Source organism: Thermobia domestica, chromosome 3 (genome assembly GCF_964235325.1).
Source record: "Thermobia domestica chromosome 3, izTheDome1.hap1.1, whole genome shotgun sequence".
Classification (NCBI taxonomy): Eukaryota; Metazoa; Arthropoda; class Insecta; order Zygentoma; family Lepismatidae; genus Thermobia; species Thermobia domestica.
Genome location: NC_137456.1, coordinates 87,957,994 through 87,979,732, shown reverse-complemented (window position 1 = coordinate 87,979,732; position 21,739 = coordinate 87,957,994). Strand labels below are relative to the sequence as shown.

At 34.0% G+C, this 21,739-nt stretch overlaps 1 protein-coding gene across 1 annotated transcript in view; it reads left to right on the top strand.

Moving 5' to 3' along the window:
- Nucleotides 1-217: 217 nt before the first annotated feature.
- cta (Guanine nucleotide-binding protein subunit alpha cta) overlaps nucleotides 218-21,739 on the top strand; it is a 39,374-nt gene continuing 17,852 nt past the window's right edge. Inside the window, exons 1-3 of the mRNA XM_081751257.1 lie at nucleotides 218-1,089; nucleotides 14,203-14,253; nucleotides 18,890-19,107. Of these exons, the coding sequence (XP_081607383.1) occupies nucleotides 511-1,089; nucleotides 14,203-14,253; nucleotides 18,890-19,107 (848 nt within the window). The 5' untranslated portion in view covers nucleotides 218-510. The remainder of the gene's footprint in view (nucleotides 1,090-14,202; nucleotides 14,254-18,889; nucleotides 19,108-21,739) is intronic.

Genomic DNA, 21,739 nt, shown 5'->3' with positions numbered 1-21,739 from the left:
TATTTTACTTGGCCTATATTACATCTCAGGAGAATAGTCGAGGGGACGATGCATTTGGCCCCCTTACTCCCTCTTTAGCATCGTCATTGCTATTGAGTCATCATTACACAATTAAGAGGTTCTGCAGTTGGAATTTATGATTCACTTATGTATTTCTCAGCAGTTATGATGCAGCATTAATCATTTCTTATTTTTCACTTGTTATAATAACAACAATGTGTGAAAATATAATGTCATATCCTAATTGAATACTTTCGAAAATTTTCAGGGTACTTCACAATCTTTCGAGTGATAAACTGGATTGATGGAAATAATCATTATAGAATTTCAAGAAATTTTTTTTTTCTCGAAAGTTCGATGTTTACGTTTCTCTTGGACAAGTTTAAAGGTCGTGGCTGTAGTTCAATTGATGAAATATCTCGGAGCAAAGAGGCTGAAGAAAGTTCCTGTACGCTTTTAATTCGTTAACCAATTTATGTCTGCAGTCTCCTTTTGACAGCTGCCTTGGTGATGAACGGAACAGGCGAACATCGGTCGGCTAGACAGCAAGTGTTTTCATTGGGTGACGTCACGAATGAACTGTCTGATGACTCGGAGAGGAGAGGCAAGATGGCGAATGTGATGTGGTCGTCTGCGTGTTGCCTTAGATTTAATTTTAGCCCAGAAGAAATTGAACAAAGATATAAAAGTAAACAAATTGACAGAATGATAGAAAAAGATAAGCATGCATATAGAAGGCAAGTGAAATTGTTACTACTTGGTGCAGGTGAGAGTGGAAAATCAACTTTTCTGAAGCAAATGAGAATAATTCATGGTCTGAAGTTTGAACCTGAGGTTGTGAAAGAGTATCAATATACTATTTATCAGAATATAGTGAAAGGAATGAAAGTGTTAGTGGATGCAAGAGACAAGCTTAGAATACCGTGGGGAGACTCCCGAAATGATTTGTGTGGTAAACAAATATTACAGTACGAGAACAATATGATGTTAGATGCCAAAGTGTTCATGGAATACGCCCCTGCCTTAAAAAGGTTATGGGCAGATAGCGGCATTAAAACAGCGTTTGATAGAAGAAGAGAATATCAGTTGGTAAGATAGTCATTTATTTAAAGTAGAGGCATAATTTTTGTTGTTGATATTGTATATAATAAATTACCAAAAATTAATGTAATTACAAATCATGAAAGTGCAACATACAATTAGACTTTTATAAACAATGGCACGTGTTCTTTCTGTCGGTAAACATAAGTTCGATTTTGGTGCATGTTTACAATCGTTCATCTTAAAAGTGATAATTTTACGGTTAAAATTAGTGAGTGTATATTAGAAAGGACTCTGCTTGATATTCATTTCTATCGGCGGAGTATTTGTACACGATATAGAGAAATTTTGTTTGCAAGAGTAAAGCTACTAGTGTGAAACTGTTACAAGTGCTAGAGAAATTCGTATGCCTATAGATAATTCTAACTACTTGCAGTAATGTTTACAGTAAACAATGTGCTTGTCACGAAATTTATTTCCTATAGTATGCCATACGTGGTAAAAAGGGAGATACCGTGGCCCTATTTTTTTCAAGAACTGTTTCTTCTTAACCATCACCCATACATGAAACCCTGGGAAAACCACATTAATGTACTTGTAACAACATGCAAGCACGGTCGAACTACTGCTTGTAATGACGAGCTAGGACAGGTTGGGGCATTAGTGCTGTATCACAGGACCAATTTCAAAATCGAAATCAAAGTATCAAAATGTACTGCATACGGTTATATTTGGTTGGGTTACGTTAAGTTACGTTAGATTACGTTACATTATGCGTGCAGTTTTACTGTATGGATTCATATTATAAGTAGTAGTAGTAGGAACGGGTTAGAAACCCCGCAGGGGTTGGTTGAGTTCTGTTCTCGACATGAAATGGGCAAATTAAAGACTTGCTGAAATTTTTGTGTGCATTTTACAATCTATGCCACGAGCCATTTTGACACTTCCTTTCGCGCCACTATATCATAACAAATGTAATCTCGGCGGAATAGTCCATCCGCCTCCACGTACAGTGCCGCTTACATCAAAAACAACGAACGAATATAACAACTTTGTTAACTTTTACTATTCCCTTTAACCAGACTTTCATTCATTCTTCGTCACAAACTTAATTGAGTTGAGTTGATTTTAGTTTAGCGTCCCGTTCAGCAGCGAGGCTATATGAGATGTGAGCAAATTTAAATAAATTCTCCAATTGACCTGGTAAATTTCCTAAAATTGGTACGGCGATACAGTACTTAACCCCAGGTTGGTACGTATTTGTCGCGTGAATAAAAGTTGTGCATACCCAACGGAATTTCGCATTTTTTTCCTACATACTCGCAAACGCACGGTCCCACCAGTTTCGCCCTGATACGGAGTACTACAATTCTTGCTTGTAATGGCCACCATATATCTATATAAGGCATTTATTCCGAAGTTAGGCGTCCGCTTTCGCCACGTTTCTTTCGTTGTTATCTCCTTTCCACACTTTATGCAATTTGTTATTAGGTTCATTAATCTGTGTTTTTCACAAACTTTTAAAAGATTTTGCTCGTTATCAATGTATTGCTTCACAAATGTTAAAACTGTTAGTTCATTGCCCTTGTACATTCACCATGTTGATAACATAAATGCTTGTTTCTCTCCCACAATGCAACTGTTCAGTTACCTTGCGCCAAGTAGTTCCCTCCGGTCGCCGTATAGTCCCATGTTTATAACCGCTTATATATAACAAATAAACAGATTTTTCGAGACTCTTATACATTATCAAGCACACAAACGATCAAATTATCCATATCTTTCCTGTAAATTTTAAAAATTTTGCTGGAAACGGACGCCCAACTTTGGAGTTTAACTCCTATATAAATTTGTCGAATTGACTACACCACTCGTTATCTACTTTTGTCACAGTTCAGACAAATTCAAGGTACTTCGTTCTGGAGCCATGAAACGAGTTGGGGGAGATACTAAATGGATTAAGATATAATTGATGAAAGAATTTGATTTTTAAACAGTTATTTCTTGTTGCGTCTCTCAACTGTACTTGTTCTAAGTGGAGATCAACATCTGCCAATAAAAGGACATATAGAAGGTGTGGGGATATTATTCTTCAAAATTTGAGTTTCACTGTTAGTTAAATTCTTACTCGTATTTTTAGTTTGTACATCATCTGCTACAGGGACATTGTACTAGAAACACTTTTGTTTAAAAACTTCACATTGTTTCAACTTTGGTCAGCTTCGGACTGTTTTTCAGTTCCTGTGAAGATTATAACAATAAGGCGTTGCCAATATATAGTATCACATCATGTTTTCAGGAATCGAAGCCAGGTACATGTATATCAAAGGTACACGTGCTAGCCATGTTTAATAAAATGAAATAATTTTATAATATTGGTAGTGAAGAGTATCCGCCGCTGTCAATTTAAATACGTTGGTTTTTATCTTTTTTTTTTTTTTTTTTTTTATGGAAGTAAGTAAAAGAACCGAAAGGATCACTTAAGTTAGCAGATTTTATTTACATTGAAAGAGATTATTGAGAAATGAAAAAAAAAAAAAAAAAAAGATTACATTGAAATGATGTAAATTTTGTAATTACAAAATATTTTACATAAGAGACCTTACTTAGCTTAGAATTTTTTAAAACTGAGATTTACAAACAGGAAAAAGTTTTACATGAGTATAAGGTGTCCTCTCACCCACATGACTCTGAATTCTCCTCTCGTCTTTGGCTACTTCCGTCCTCCCCCCTTTTTGCCAGCCTGTATTCTCCTTATATTCCTCGTGTTTATCACACTTTAATTATGTTTTTAATAGTTAAGAAGTTTCTCTTGTCCCTTAGGCAAGGTTGTTTTTTCAAAAAAACATTTTAATAGTTCTTCTTTTTAGTACATATTAGATTATCTTATCCATTTTTTTTCTTTCTTGCAAAATCTGTTTCCCAACACATTTCCCCACTGTATCAGTACATAACTCAAACAACACCTTTTTGTGTATGTCGGTCTTATCCTTTTTCTTGCAAAATCTGTTTCCCAACACAACAGTAATTAGTATTTGATAACTTAACTTAATCTGTTTTGATGAACAAATAGATTTCTTATTAGACCTTTCCAGCCAACTCACTTTCTACAATACGGTGCAGATGTACTTAAGGTTGCCAACTTTTTCCGTCTCTATGTGATTTAATACGGAAACTCATACTTCATGCATTAATAAACAGCAGAGCCATTCCATTTCAAATCAACACAATATTACAAATCGACAATTTCACAGGGAGCCCAAATCCTTCAATGCAAGTGGAATTTTGGTTAATTTAGGGGCCTGTAGTTTCGAAACTGGTTCACATATGAACCTGAGATATCAGAATTTATCATTTTCCTGTGGCACAAGAACTGTATCAAATTTCATTAAAATCTTAACAAGGAAAGTAGAATTTGTTTGCGGATTGTGTTGATTTGACATGAATTACTGGGTAGCAAAATGTCATTTAAATCTGTAACCAGTTTTCCAAGTGTTGCTAGGTATATTGCTCACTTGGAAGTCTGAGAGGAACACCACAAAGCGTTAGGGTACCATAGGCACTAGGATAGGAGCTATTCGAAGTTACTGTTATTTACAGTACAGTAACTTCGGCTGCATACGAGTAAATAAATCTACTGCGTCTCTTATTGAATAATAATAGTATTGAGTTGGGTAAGGTTCTGGAACATAGGTCCACCATTCAGAGGTCGAGTTAGGTGAATTACGACAAAGTAAACTATTTCAGACTATTAACTAAAAAATACCACTTGCAGAGCCCCCATCCTCCAAACGTATATTATTTTAGAATAAATGTTACTAGAAGAAGTCCTTCAATACAAGTGGAAATTTGGTTAATTAATAATTTAGGATAATTTATTTTGGAATAATTCACCCAGCTTGCCCTGAAAGACAAAAGTATCGAGGAACATCAATAAAACCACACAATGCAAAGAACATACCCATTGCGAACAAATGAATTTCAAAGAACACCACACTGTATGCCACAAGAAAACATTATTTAAACCAAAACACAGTAGAATCACGAAAGAAAACATTAAAAAGAAACTATAAAATGTACACCGAACAGAAGAGGGGAAAAGCAATATATTACAATATATAAATATTTCGACAAATTCAGTCAATATAATCACATACCAGATCTACCGCCCATGAGCAATTCAACATCGCCTCCGAATACGAATACGAAACTAAATAGAATTTCGAATAAAATAAAGAGCAATAACGTAACATCAAAGAAATAACAAAAGACTTCATTTACTGTATCCAAAATTATAATTAATTAAAACATTATTATTGATTTATGTATAAAACGATAGACCTACGTATGACTAGTGTGGTTAAATAAATAAACATGATAGTGGACTGTTCAAAGATTAAAGTACAGTGTTCTTAGTTTCGGTAATGATTTATTTGAACGATAAAAAATTCCAAAAACTGGAAGAAAAGGACACAGAAAAGAATAAGGAACGAAAAGAAACTAAAACGAGATACGTAAAATATATTTCATTAGTTTTATAAAGCTGGACCAGTGTTCTGGAAGTTTCCCATTGAACTGCCTTGCGTTTAGTGTGTTTATTGATTTCCTTCCATGAATACCAGTCTTTATTCCTCACAATATGGGAAGTTGTTGGGTCTTTCTATGTTAGTACTTTTCCATAACATTTTTTACCATTTACGTGGGTGATCCTGTAGAGTCCAGTCTTCATACAAAATTTTAAAAGACATTTCATCCTAGATCCTAGAAATAATATAAAAAGGAAACCTCGAAATTCAGTCTCTATCGATCGTAATTCCTTTCTCTGTTATTGAGACTTAAAACTTAAAAGTTGGTACTTGTGGTATGTACAAGTCAGATCAGACAAATCAGTTATTGCGTGTTTTAAATTATCTGTTATTTACATTACATGCTCTTGGTTCATGGTCCGGATGCCCACGCAACCGTGGAACCGTGAATAATTTGTAGATTTTGTATTCCCTGAAACAAACTGGAATAATTCGTGAATTTCGTTTTCAAAACTTGAGAATCTAGAAAATTTTCAAATTAATAGAAAAGAATTACCAAAAGAAAATAAAAGTCATTTTAGACACAGAACTATGCTTTGGAATTGTTTCCAAAGGTTTTTTTTTTTTTTTTTTTTTTTTTTTTTTTTTTTAATAAATTTTTTGATCGTGAAAATCGTAAAAAGAAAAGTAGTTTAGGTAGATCATGTAGTTTAGGTTGAACCCTGAACCCTGATAGTATAAAGCTACTGTACGCTTATACAGTTAATAGATACCGTATTCAGAAGTGTGTAAATATATTTTGTTCAACGCTTTTCTTACCGAGGATTACATAGTATTGTGCATTATTTTCAATTTGTTATTTCTACAGTGTTATTTGATGAAAAGAATGCCTTACTTTTGTATATACAGTGAAACCTGTCTATGTTGGCCACCATCGGTTCCATCGAAAATTGGCCAACTTACAGTAAATAAGTGTGATTTGTGTATTTTTAGAATAGGATTTCTAGTATTACTTGATTGTAAAATTTTAATAAGGAGTGGCACGACAAAATGGTACATTGGATTATTCGGATTAAAAACACAATAACACAAACAACCATGAAATAGAAGCGTATATGGGCAGTTTATTGAAATTGATATTATAGCACAATATCTGAGTTATTCAGATTCAAAACAAGAAAAGCTAAGTTATAAGTTGAGAAATTCCTATGCAATTTATATGACTTTTTTTCAGTTATTACTGAATGGTGGTTCATTCTAGACGTATTTGTTTTATTCTTTTTAGCAGATATGCACATTCTAATATTGTAGTTAACTACCTCTTGTTAATGAGCTAGAAGTGTTTCCCTCGGAGCAAAAGATGTTTTGAGAAAATCTTGAGGGAATTTATATCTCAAAAACTCCGCTATCTTTTGATAAGCCGACAGGTGCCCCAATAGTTGCCAATTGAGATGGTTAGTTTTAACCTTGAGAATTTTCCGGAATTACTAAAGCTCCCCACTGATGAGAAGAGCTGATATAGCTAATGGTTTTACCAAAACAGACAAAGTAAACAAGTACCTACAACCATTTCCTGAATTCCTATACGTGCTTTTTTCTTATTTACATCTTCCTTCACCACCCCTTGAGGGTAGTGTTCTGGCCATTGATCTCGAAGAACAAATCGTGCGAATTTATGCTTCTTTGTGTCCAGTGACAAATACAAAACATGTGCCTCTCATATGGGAATACGAAAGAGTTAAGAAAAGTGTCAAAAACGATATTTTGCGTGGCCAAGATACGCAGGTAAATTTATCATTCTCGTCATAGGATAAACATTGCTTCAGTGTGGCCAACTTCCAAGATAGACAGGTGGCCAAGTTGACAGGTTTCACTGTACTTAAGACTTATTATTATGTTATTTCAACACTCGTTAGTGTTAAAATGATGTTTATAATAATGAAGTCTTAAGGTTCTTTACATTATTCAATATGTATCCTATAGCATCTCGGTAAGTCAATAGGCAATAATCTTCCTTTCTTATATAATACATTTTATATGTAAATAATTTCCAAATCTTGGCAATCCTGTTTTTATTCGGTACCTAATATCCTGAGTTCAATACACACCTTACACTGTTTTCACATCATTGCTGCTCCATCTTTGAATGGTGTATGTAGGCAGTAATTTCTAATAACCTCATATACAATAAGGAGTTATGGATTCTAATTTGTGTTGATACGCACCAGATGTGGTGAGTTTTACTGTTTGTGAAGAAACTTTTCAGTCCAGTAGCGATAGAATTCACCGATAGTTCATGTTATTGAAAATCAAACTAGGGTTATACCGGAGGTAAAACAACTGGATCACCCTATTGCATTAATTTTTTTACTATATGCTATTCATTGTATGTAACTTATCCCAGTTAAATTATATGACTGAGTTCTTTTTCCATTTTTTTTTTTTTTAAATAACAAATACTCAAATAGTTGTATATATAAGCATACTGGACAAAACATTAGACAAACTTCGTAGAACTAATAACGAACCTGACGTGGATAACCATTGGATTGTTTTTGGAAGTAACTGCACAGGTGGTCCAGATGTGCCACATTGATGTGTATATATACTCGCTCATCACTAGATCCTATATTTCCAACAAAGTAATTTTTAAAGTGAGTCTAGGCCTTAATTCAAGTAAGAAGCAAGGCTTCTTTCTTACTTGGTATAATTCTAAGATTTTTCCTTCTATGAATGTTATGTTCTGTCTCTTATATGTATAATCATGTGTGTTGATTATTACTAACATTTGTTTTCTTTCCTTTCTAGTATAATCAGCTACTTACAAGGTATTCAGTAGTTTTGTAAATGTCGCTATAAATCGCACTCTTTATATTTTCCAAGTCAGTGTTTTTGGTTTCGTTTGTGATACCATTTTGTGTAGCATGTATGTTTTTTTTGTGTGTGTATTAAGTGTTATGTGCGAGTACCTTCATATTTAAATTGCGAAAGGTACACATTATTTCGCTTACTTGTTTACTGCATGACAGGAGGTTAAGGGAAAGCATTAAGCATTTCACTAAAAAAAAGTTGTAGATGAGTAAGCTGAGGATAATATGTTGTTAAAAAAAATAAACTTACAGTTAATATAGACATAAGTTTTAGCAGTCTGAAGTATTCCTTTGAACCAGCTGGAGCATAAAATTGCAGTGTACCATTTTCACATAACTCTCACGGTTTTCAATTTTCCGGTTATATATTTTTGTAACTTTTCAACACAACTCTCGACCACATGGATACACCGTTGGAGCTTTTGTATCTTCTATCAAAAGCGTCGAATCTTTTTGGGGGATCTGTTTCAGACATTGAAAGATGACACTTTCGAGGTCTTTTTACATACTAAAAGAAACCAAAACGTTTTCTTTTCCCATTCCGTTTGTTTCCCCATTGCTACACCTTTGATATTATGCGTCAAATCCTAAATACTTCTTCGACTATCTTCATACGCGATTTCCGTAATTTTGCAAACTGTTCAGGGGTTATCTCGTGGACTGTTGCCATGACTTCCCGCCCATCTTTAGTTGATGTTCTATTGTTCGAAAAGAAGGGATTGCACTCAGAACTCCTCGCATAACTTCTTGCTTCATTAACATGAACTTCCCGAATGCCTGTTTGTCGTAGAATTTATTTTAGCTACTCAATGTAGTTTCCAGTTTGTACTGATATCGCAGACATGCATGTTCAGATTGTTACAGTATCTCAAATGACACAACAGAAAAACGGGAGAACATTATTATCGGCAGCTGTAAGTGTATCATTGTGCGGCTGTTCTTTGTTATACTAATTTCAAAACCTGGGGGCGCGGTGGCTCAGTGGTAGAGCGTTCACTTCTGGCGCTTGGGGTCCCGGGTTCGATCCCAGCTCCCGCCAAGTGAACTTTGTGGTGGACAAACACCGTGCTCGTAGGTTTTCTCGGGGTTCTCCCGTTTCCTCCCACTTTCTTCATTTCACCACTTCACTCATCTCTCATCATCACCGTCTCCTTTAGCCTAACCGGCATAATCGTGGGACGTAAAACTCAAAGATTTCATTTCATTTACTAATTTCAAAACCGTTTGTTACCACTTCGTATTGCAATCAGGACTGCTTAACGCACAGTGACTATGAAACCTTTTTACTTAGCTAAAAGTAGACGACTATTTCTTTCTTTTTTCCTCTTCTTGAAACAAATTCTGCCTTGTTCTCATTTCTTTGTAGCGGACAGATAAAGAGAAACATGGTTCATTTGGTCTTAAGTACTGCATTCAAGACTTGAACAGAAAAAATGAGACGTAGTGTACTGTGTAATATTGGGCCACCCCTGTATTAGGCCAAACTGAGAGAATGAAGTTTGCAGGATGTGCAAAGGAGCGTTAGACTGTGTAGTTTCTACTTATGTATTTTTTTTAATGGTGATGAATATAGGTGAAAAGCAATATAATTCGTACAATTTTTCAACGGAACAGCGGTAAATCGAGTTGAGTTGAGTTGATTTTGAGTTTAACGTCCCTTTTCAGCAGCGAGGCTTTGTGAGACGTGGAGCTACTGATTAACGTGGAATTCGAACCACATGAGCTTCCGCCGGGAATCAAACCCGGGTCTCCCGCGCCAAAGGCGCCTACGCTAACCGCTTAGCCACGGAGGAGCTCAGCGGTAAATCGAAAAAAAGTAGTAATTCCTGGAGTAGTGCTGTTAAAATTATTCGACTATCCGAATATTCGTTTTCAATATTCAAAGAATTGTTCGAATAACATATATTTAATGCATCTATTATTCTTTAATTACTCGAATTTTAACAGGACTAATCTGAAGAATAATGGCATAGGGCGTAGCAAGGTAGCAAGTATTATGAAATAAACTGGTGTGAGTTTTTTTTTTTTTTTTTTTTTTTTATCTTTTCTCAGCTGGATATGCAGTTTTATATTCATTCAGCTGAAGAGAGATGTCCAAAATTCTTCTTATATTTTAGATGACTACCCTACGAATTATAACATTGCTTTTTGTTTAACCGTTATTTTATTTATTTATTGTAAATTGGTGCGAATTTTATCGCGGGATATTCAGAATAACCTAACTGGAAAGTTCAGCATATAGGTAAGATAAGCCTTACAAATGCTGTGTATATTACTGGGGGTATCATTGTTCTTTTATTTATTATTATTATTATTTCACAAAGCTTTTAGAAAAAGTTCACTATGGTGACTATTGTTTTCGAAGTAAATCACATTGCTATGTTTTTCCCGAGTATTCCTTTTGAAGAAAGAATTACTTAGAAGTGTCACTTGACTTGCGAGACGTGAGAGTAAATGTTATTATTTAATATAACTTTCAAGTCAAGTTAAGTTCAGAACATTTTTAAACTGTCCATACTGTAAATAAGATTAATTCAGGAATCGAAAATTTGCAAACAGAGGGGTTTGGAATTACCGTAGAAGTTCATTTTAGGAAATGATGTTGAAATTTCTCTTGATATATGCAATTGAAACAACGTGTCTTTGCATCTTTGAGCATGTTCTGTAGTGTGATGTACAAAGTCATAAGTCTTGCAATAGTCTCACAATCCAAACAGCAGCTGCGTGTATACACCGTGATCTACTATAAATACAGCGTCAAACGGCTAAGAGATAATTTGGCAAATGGGCTGTTTAACATGGAAGTCACCAGTCCGTTAGTATCTTTTGTCAGTTTTTAATAGCACTGACGATGAGTGCTCAACAACGTTTAATACGTGAGCTGTTACTGTATGATTTCAATCTTGGGCATAACTCTACGGCAGCAATCCGAAGCATTTGTCATGCGGAAGGTGCATTGAACCACAGGACAGCAGAGCACAACAACTCTTTGGTTCCAGAAATTTCGTACACGTTGTAAAACTGTCAGGATCAGCCAAGGCCCTTCCGCTCCAGGGTACCAGAATCTTGTGGTCATACCGCACACCATTGAGAAAAATCCATTTACCAGCACACGACGATTGTTATACCAACTATATATATAAATTGGTCCCAGGTCAGCAATACATTCTAGTCAGGTGATGATGTCACGCACTGAACAGAGCGCGCGCATTTTAAATGCAGCCAGCATTGTGTTTTAGGGGCTTCGACATTCGGTTGATCGCGCCAACAACCCGCGGGAGAACTTCAGTTATTGTCTTTCTCTACAGTACATACGCTTGTGTGTTGCAGTTTACTGTATTTTTCTAGTTCTTTTTCTTATCTGTTTCGTGGTTACGCTTGCGTACGCGCGTCGTTTTGTCGCGCCTGTGTGTGTACGCGCGTCGTTTTGTTATTTTATTATAATGGAGCCAATACCGTCAACCAGTGAAGGCAAAGTATTGTGCTTATCCCCTCCTCCAAATTTTGGATTTTTTTTTTTTTAAATCTTGCACCGTAGATTCCCAGTCATGCCCTACGGACAATAATAATCGGTTATCGTCCTTTCAGTGCTGTAAGCCCACTTTGATTTCATTCTCATATTATTATTTATAAAAATCTTATCAGGTATAGATTTACTCCGCCGGGTTGGTAACACTGCAAACAATACCTTTACCGCCGACCCGAATAACCAACGCCTTCCTTCCTTTTCTTTTTCTTTTGCAGTCCATTCCTTTCATTAAGATAGACTTTCCTTGGCACTCTACCAACTAGAGGTCTTAGCCGAATGGGTAAACAATAGCATAATATCTTTGAGTAATGAATGGGGAATTTAGGTCTATATATAATACGAATAATATACGGGAGTGAAACGTGATAACCCACAAATGTGTGTCCATCAATATTTTACGAACACTTACGCTTTTATGAACATTTTTCGTTTTTTTTTTTTTTTTTGGTTTATACCAGTTTTTTTTTTATTTTTTTAAACAGCTGGTTTAAACCAGCGAACCCTGTTCAATTACATAACATTACAAGGGGAAGTTTCGTAGCAAGCAAGAAATCATCATAAGCGCTTGTGGTTCGTTAAACGCAATAAGGAATTCTCTCACGATATATATAAATTCTTTAAAATTCTGTATCGCATCGCAATTTGCTACACAGAATCATAGAAATTAAATGCAGACGACAAATTAGATCGCAAAATGCAATGCATCAATGATCATGATCGTAATTTACTTCTGAAGTGAGCTATTTTTACAACAAAGAATAGTATACAATTATCTTTCCTTTACGATAAAGGTTCTCACGTAATTCCAAGTAAGTTTGTGGTGGACCGTGTCCGTGGTTCTCTCGGGGTACTCCCGGTTCTTCTCACATTTCATTCCACCAATTCTTTCATCATCATTCACTTGCCGTAATCAGCCCTCCCTTAGTCTAAAGAGTCTTTGCTCTAGCTCGAATGCTTGATATTACATTGGATCAAGTCATTCGATACTTACGAAATAGAAAAGACACATTGAAGTTTATTCAACAAGCAAACAACTGCTAAAACCTCTGCTGCCTTTCGAGCAATATTGCAAACTATAGATCATGTTTAATGTAGGGAATTTCAATTCAATTCTTACCTCTTCGTTATTATTAATTATTAATATCTTTGCAAGGAGTAAAGGCATTGGATTTGTTATTTCTTTCACTTGCATAAAACAGGATGAAAATACTACATTTTTCTGTCTACTGACGGGACGGCTGGGACACTACTCTAAAACGGGATTGTCCCTACTGAAATCTTGTGGTAAAACCGAGGCTCATGTTACATTACTTTCTGCTTTTTGCCATTTTATTTCATCTTGGTATTAAAGCACCTGAATTCACTTTCGACATGCAAGATTTTAATTTCCTTTTCGGAAGCTAGGGCGCTAGCAGTAACACTAGACTCCAGTAGTACCCTTTTTACTGGTCTTCTGTTATGTTGTATCATAGCATTGAACAATAAATATCCTTTTTGCTAAGTCCTCTTGTTTTTCATTGAAAATGAAAAAAGTACTATTTGGTTTATTGGGGTAAGAAAAACGGGGAAGAGGAACTGGGTTCAATTGGCATTTGGCTACAACGTAACGTAGGAGATGAACATGTGTGTGAAATTAATTTTTGTTTTGTCATAAAACTAGAGGTTCATTTGGTAGACTGCACAATTCCAATTCTCAGTTCCAATATAATTGGCATTGCGTCTTTCTTTGATATATTTTTATTTTATGTCTGCGTAAAACAGTAAAATATATAATACTTTCCTAGACTGCCAAAAATGCGATGCAATACGTAGAAACTGTTTTACAAAGACAAAAAATCCTGATACATAATTTAAATGAAATGCTTCAATTTGTTATTTAATTCCACTCCTGTTCAGTGATTGATTGACTTTTGTGAATGCAATAGTAATATAAATGTGCCTTCTGGCTGACTTCCTTTCTGTAAATGTTAGAAGGTTTTAAGATTAAAATAGCTTTTACATATAGTACCTATCTCTGTATGTCCTGTATTTTATCCAGGGAAGTTTCAAATTTAGAATAAATTGAAATATCTATTTAAATCTTCAGTAGATATTATTGTCATTGACTAGAGTTATGTTATTCATTTTTTTTTTTTTTAGGGGACCAAAAATTATAATAAAAATGTACTTTATACATGTTTCTGTAGTACAAAATTTTGTTTTTTCGGTATTTTAATATACTGTTTTTGTTTTTCAGAGTGACTCTGTTCGATATTTTTTAGATAACTTGGATAGGATAGCAAGGATCGTAAGTATAAATTATTTTCATTTTTGCATTATTGGTTAATTACGTAGTTACAGATTCTAAAGAATCGTGGTGTAAACACCATAAAATATTATTTACTGTTTTTAGTTTTCGAAAGAAGGAAAATAAATTGTTCAACCTCGAGAAAACTGAAGCACCGGTAAACTGTCGTACTTAATTGAATATAATATGCGAATACCTTTTATGAATGATTCTTTCCATTGCTTGCGATTTTGCGAACACCTATAATTAAAACAAGTTCCTTATATCCTATTTCCATAGCCTCCTTTCTTCATTCTTCAACATTTCTTTGTTATCCCATGACCTCTTAACCTTATTCTAATCCTGGAACCCCATGGTTTCTTCCACAACTTGTGCCACACGCAAACTTTGCTGTCGTCACTGCCTATCGTCCCAGTAAATACAACAATACACGCCTGAATTGAATTGCTTTTAAAAAGAAAGGAATCTATTTTTATAATTTTTGTGTATCTTGTAGAAAGATCTTAATAATTTTTTTCTTTTAGTGCGTTTGATTTACTTTATATAGTATATTTCAACCTATAATGGTCCTGAGGTCTTGTCTGGGCTGAATGTAGGAAGACAAACTCGAATTGCTTTTGTGAATCACATACCTTAATGTTATTAGTCTTTTTTTTTCCCCCCTGAAACAGAATCTAAGTGGCAGTTTAATGAATAAAATGATAAATATGTAAACTTGAAAACTTAAAGATGTAATCTTTACATATTTATAATTTTTTCATCAAATTACTTCTTAAATTCTACATATTTAAAAAAGCGGGCGAAGGGATTAAGAAGTGTGATTCACAAAAGGAGTTCGAATTTTTTGAGTTTTCTTCCTAAACATGATCAGCCCAAACGGAGACAATGAAGTAGTCAAGCACGCGGAAATCAGGTGACAGTTCAAGTGAGGAACAATTGCAATATCAATGACTGGGATGGGAAATTCAAATCAGTGTTACACGCATTTAGTTCGTGTGTAAAGGAACTTTCTGGCTACCCTATATTTTGATAGCTTTAAGTATATGTCTTTGTGCTAGGTCAGATGCATTTATTTTCCAATTATTATACGATAATACAACAATACAAAGCATAATACAAGCTTCATTCAATTGTATGAGCTTAAAAAAGTGTAAATAAGAATAGTAATTAATTCTCTCTCTCTTTCTCTCTCTCTCACACACACACGCGTGTATATATATATAAAGTTTATTATACGGTAATGTTTAGCCAAGGTGCTTGATTGAAAATACATTGAAACCATATTGTTAACACCGCAAATCGTACTTTAATTGAAATACATCTTATTGGACTCGCACTACAAGGAGGGTTTGAAATTTTCATTAATTTCATTTCTGTAATTTGTTGTCAGTTATCAGAATATTATACTAATTTACAAATTTTATTTACTGGTAGATTAAAGCTGGAAGTTGATATTGTTAGGGAAAGATATTGTCGTTGATCTGCAGTAGGTCAAATGTCAAAATTGGGAACTTTCTGGGGTGTGACACGTTGCTGTAACAAATCCGATGTCCCTTAACGTTGGCTATATTGTCAGGGTTAAAATAAGTTTTGCAATGGTTCAATACATACAACTTCTTTCAGGAGGCTACTGTCGGCAATTTTGATTTTTTTTTTTTTTTTTTTTTTTAATTTAAGGAAGCCATTGTTCTTTGACATACGTCATATTCCAATATCAACAATATTATGTTCGCTGCGTTCTAAGCATCAAATCGGGTTTGAAATTTAATATTACGTTTAATAAATAAGAGAAATTCGAACAGTAGGTTATTTTAATTCTAGCGAACAAATATTCAGACTATTGACTGATTGGTTGTTCTCAATCATCTTTTGGTTTTCGACTTAAGAAAGTAATGATTACTAAAGTTGATCTAAATTATAACAATAAGAAAAGTGAATTCTGTTTCCAATTGTGAAACGACGGTAAATTTCCAAACTATAGATGGGCAATATTCTAACAAGTGAGATTTAGTTCCGACTTCAAAAGACAGAAAAGATTGAGATGAAACCTATTCTTAGGATGCTGAACCTGTATTAAGGAAAGATCTCGCTACAAGTCACCACTTTTACTGTCTGAAAGTGCAACATTAAAACTAGAAGCAACAATTCCACAAGTTTCTGATTTCAATAAAGGAAATTGAACCTTTTTTGGGCAGGGTTGGCTGGTTTAAACCAAGGTGGTTTAAACCAGCTGGTCTTTTCAAAAAAAACCAACTGGTTTAAACCAAAAAACAAAAAAATGTTCGTAAAAGTGTAAGTGTTTGTAAAATCTTGATGAACATTTGTGGGTTATCACATTTCACTCCCGTATATTATTCGTATTATATTCAGACCTAAATTCCCCATTCATTACTCAAAAAGATTATACTACAAAAGCAAGTTTTTTTTTATAAGTTTATAAATGTTTATTTTGTGATTTTTTGTAGTTGTTATTATTGTTATGTAATTGCAATCGAAGAAAAATTCTAAATATTGTTTCGTTTCAATGTTTACTATTGATGAAATACATCGAAAATGCCGTACTTTTTGTGTGTTGGGGGGGGGGTCATACAGACCCCACGAGAGGCATTTAGTGAAATAAGTATCTTTGGTATCTATTTATGTATAAATGAGTCTGAGCCAAAGTGGACTCAAATAATTCGTATCTTTATTCATTTTTCTATTGATATGCAGATTAAGCCGGTGTATTTCTTTAATTTGGACCAATAAAAGTCGTTGTTAACTAACTTGAACTAAATTAGTTCTTCTGTACTCCGTAGTACTTTGAAATTGTTCATATGTAATTCTGTGTAATGGTTTTACTTGTGCAACTGTTTATCTTTTTGTCCTTCTGAAATGACTCTTGACAGTTATATTAAGAAGCATGTAAAGATCAGTACATCGTTTTTTTTTTTTTTTTTTTTTTTTTTTTTTTTTTTTTTTTCTTATCAGGATTCCTTCGTGAGTGAGTCGGCAGACGTATCGCATTTGTGGCCAATTAGTCCTGGTTCCGAGTTCAAATGGAGGACAATTTCTCTCGGATGTGACTCGAGAAGCGGTTTTTATTCCGCTTTAAGCTTATGTGTCCCCTTCCAGCATAACCCGTTGTTGCATAATAACATCAAGGCGAAACAAAAACTTATTTCTGTCCATATATGATATGAATATATAGAGCAAATTATTTAAACCATAAACACCTGGTTTAAACCAAAAAAGCCGGTTTATTTGTTTTTTTTAATAAAAACCATGGTTTTTGCCAACCCTGATTTTGGGGCACTAAATTCATATCAAGGAAATCGTTTTTCACGATCTATTACACTTTTTACTGCATGGGAATCAATATTAAAACTGAACGTGGTAGAAAAGTTTTAATATTTCTGGTTTCATATCGGATAACTTGTTTCTTGCTCTTTTCTGTCGTTTTTCTCTATGCGGAGTAATATCGAAAGAGGTAAATGGAATCAACCAATAGCATTTTCGATTGGATTAAAGGGATCAGAAAACTGTTCATCGTTTTCTCGTGCCGTTTTTACTCTGATACCTGTCGACAAACGGGAAGTATGAACATAAAACGTTCTATAAAACTTCTCATAAATGGATAGCATAGGTTGGAAGTCAGATTTTAGATTTATATACAACAGAATACAGAGTAAAGAGAGAGATTTAGGAAGGATGAATAGCAAAACACACACAGACTATGATCGAAATATAAGAAGGATGCAGTTGCAGAGGATAAGATTATCTAGATATATAAAAGAAGTTGTGAGTGAGTAACTGACTGATCAACGCCAAAGCCAAATCGCTCAGGCAAGAAACTTGAAATTTTAATAGTGCATAGGATTTGTTACGTAAGATACCACTAAAAGAGGATTTTTGGAAATTGACGAGGAAAGGGGGAGGGGAAGGAATAGGGGTAACAATATCATAGTAAGAAAGTCCGTATATCCGAATTTCTGAAAGGGTAGAGACAAAATTTGATTTATATATATATATATATATATATATATATATATATATATATATCCCCTAGAAAAGGAAAAAAAGGGTTAGATTACAATTATTATGATAGAATAATCGCATCTCGAAATCCTTTATGGTTTGAGGCATGAAATTTGGTAGTTAGCCTTTTCATTTAACTAAAACAAATATATTTTTCAACAATATATATATATATATATATATATATATGGAAGAAGAGATCATGCGAGCCACAATTGTAATAAGAAACCATATCTCGGACATGGACATAGATAGAATCTAAAATGATTAAAAACGCGTTTCAGTGTTTTTAATATTTTTCCTGTAGAAGGAAAGAAGAAAGGCTGGGTGTTGCAACTGTTATAATAAGATTGTCATATCTCGAAATCCATAAGATTAGAGACATGTTAAGGATATTAAACCTGATAGATAAACTACTTATTCAAAATAAGTGGACGTATGCCACAGCGTTTCCGGAAATCTCGCTTTTAACAAGAGAAGGGAAAGAACCCCTATGGCCTTGCAAATGTGGGAGTTGAGGGGCGAAGTTCCCAGCTAGTCGAAATCTAGTTGCTTTATAGATTTATGTCCTCAATGCACACTAAAATGTAACTATTTTATCTTCTCTTTCATCTCTTAGGACTACATTCCTACAAATCAAGATATTCTCCATGCTAGAAAGGCTACAAAGGGAATATCGGAGTTTGTTATTCCCATCAACAATATACCGTTTCATTTTGTGGATGTAGGAGGACAGAGATCTCAGCGACAGAAGTGGTTCCAGTGTTTTGATTGTGTTACATCTATCTTGTTCTTAGTTTCATCGTCGGAATTCGATCAAGTTCTTCTGGAAGATAGGTAAGTAGGCTTTGGCTGAATGTGCAGGTCTTGGTAAAAATCTGTCAGGCTCAAGTACATGCGGGGTTGAGTGCCAGAGTCTCCTAATAGTAATTTCTCCGATCCACAAACCATCCTTAGATACCAATCTTTACTCAAGGAAACATTATCCTATTTGAAAGCATGGCTCATTCAGTGCTAGTAGAGCAGTAATTCCTTGCTACATTCTTAAAACATGTGGAAAAACTGGACTTTAGCTTCCCAATTCTTTACATCATTTTCTAGCTAAAAATGATTTTTGTTCTATTTTTTGTAGGCGACATTTCACAACAAACATTCCTTATGTTCGACGTTAGTAATAGACTGGAATAGTGATGTCGTCATTTCCTTTCCGTTACCATGGTGATGGACATGTTTTTTTGTATACAAACGCATGAAGCTAATGGAACTAAGGAGCTTATTTCTAAAAGCCCCACATCCCTAAGTAACAAGGTAGAAATCGAATAGTTAATGTAAGCACAATTATCACGTAATCCACCATAAGAAGCAATTATACGCAATATAAACTCCCTAACATGTAGATTGACAAATTGTCGACATAGAGAAATCTGTAAAAATATATGACTTTTTAAAAATAAAAATAAAAGTCTTTTAGAGTAATGTTAATTCTATTGAGGCAGTTACACTTCTAATGTCTACTCTTTATAATGGAAGTGCACAATATTATTTCTAAGTATACAACATTACAAAAGAAAGAAAAGGCTAGCCTTTTGAAATATTCAATCCAGACCATCAGTGAATATAGGTAACATCTTTTCTTATATTCTCTATAAACTTAAAAAAAAAAAAAAGGAAAGGCACAATAATTATACATCCAATTATGAATGGTTCACTATATATTTTAAACAATTATAAAATAATAATCCTGTTCAAATTTGCAATAGTATAAAAAAAATATCTATATGATACTCATATTATTGAATCAAAAATTTTCCGAAATTATTTAAAGTTAATATCTGATTATGAACAAGCTGAGTTCACTTTAAGGTTTAATTTAACCTGAAAATATAGAAATTCTCAAAATATACGATATCAGGAGGAAATTTTCACAAGATATGTGAACTCGCTGATTTCAGTTTCAACGCTTGTCATGCACGTAACAGTATTTAACATCAGGGTGGATTGATTTAAATCAATCTGATTTAAATCACGATTTAAATCACTTGATTTTTTAAATAAAAATCGTTGATTTAAATCAAATTCCTAAATAAATTAATTTAAAGTGAAAATAAGTAAAATCCCGTTTCTGTTCTGTTATTTCGATTATGGAAGTTAATAATCATAATACAGTAAGACTCAAATGTACAGTATAGTATGAAAACAAATGTCATGCAGAGGATGATTAGGGAAAATCCCGTTTTGAACAGGTAAGGGAGCAATCCTGCTTTCTTCTTTTCGTAACATTGGGTTTGGGTTTTAAAATCGTTAACTATTTCAACGGGGAAATCACCATCGACATTTAAGACAAAAATTCTTTTTTGTGCGTGTTTGTTTGTTTGTTCCCAGATAATAGGACGTATTTAGAGGGGTCCTATCCCCTCCAAATTTTTTTTGTTAATTTTATAATTTTAGGCAAAATTTATGTATTTCATGCCGCAAACTAGTTCTGAGTTCTTAAAAATAGGCCCCTGCCAAATATCAGTAACTTTTGTGAAAAAAAGTGTCATTTTGATAAACGTTGCTGTACTTTTTCTTTAATGCTTAGCCTTTTAAATGATATCACCTATTTTTAGGTGATAAGATAGAATCTTCATTATTCGATTAAAAAAGTATCAATAAAGTTTTTACTTCGTTTTCTTCAAGACTAGAGGCATTTTAGAACACGTTACATATGCTTTCACGCCTTTCTGCGTTGAAGCATAGTGTGTGATGACGTCATAAATTTAAAAAGATATTTTTTATTATGCATATTATTATTATTTTTTGACAGGTTACATTTTGCATTCAGAAGACTGAAATTTTGCACACTCGCTCAGTGCATCCCTTAATAATTTTCAGATGTTTTCAGATCTCTGCGTGGAAACAGCGGGGTCCAGAGGGGCAAACATATTTTAAAAAAGGATATTTTTAACAAACAAAAAAAAAACTTTTTTCGTGATTTTCCCGCCTTAGATGGAGGCATATGAATGGTACCGTTTGAAAGGTTGTTCTATTCTGAAGAAAATGATGTACGTACTATGCTCCTAGGATAAATAGGGATGTCTCAGGAAACTGTTACCTGAGATCCTGTTTTATACGGGAATCTGGGGTATTTGGGGAATATTAATTTTCGCAGGCTTAGAATACTTTTGCACCTACAAGATTGAAATTTTGCACATTTACTCAGTGCACCCCTCAGTATTTTTCAGATTTGTTTCAGATCTCTTTCTTAAAACAGGGGAAGGGGTCCACAGAGGTAAATATATATATATATATATATTTAACAGAAAATTCCTTTTTTCGTGATTTACCCGCCCCAGATACATGATGGAAACTTTTGAAGGGTACCGTTTGAAAATTTGTTTTAATCTGAAGAGAATAATGTACAAATCATGATCCTAGGATAAATAGTGATGTGTGAGGAAATTTTTATATTATATCCGGGTCATCTGGG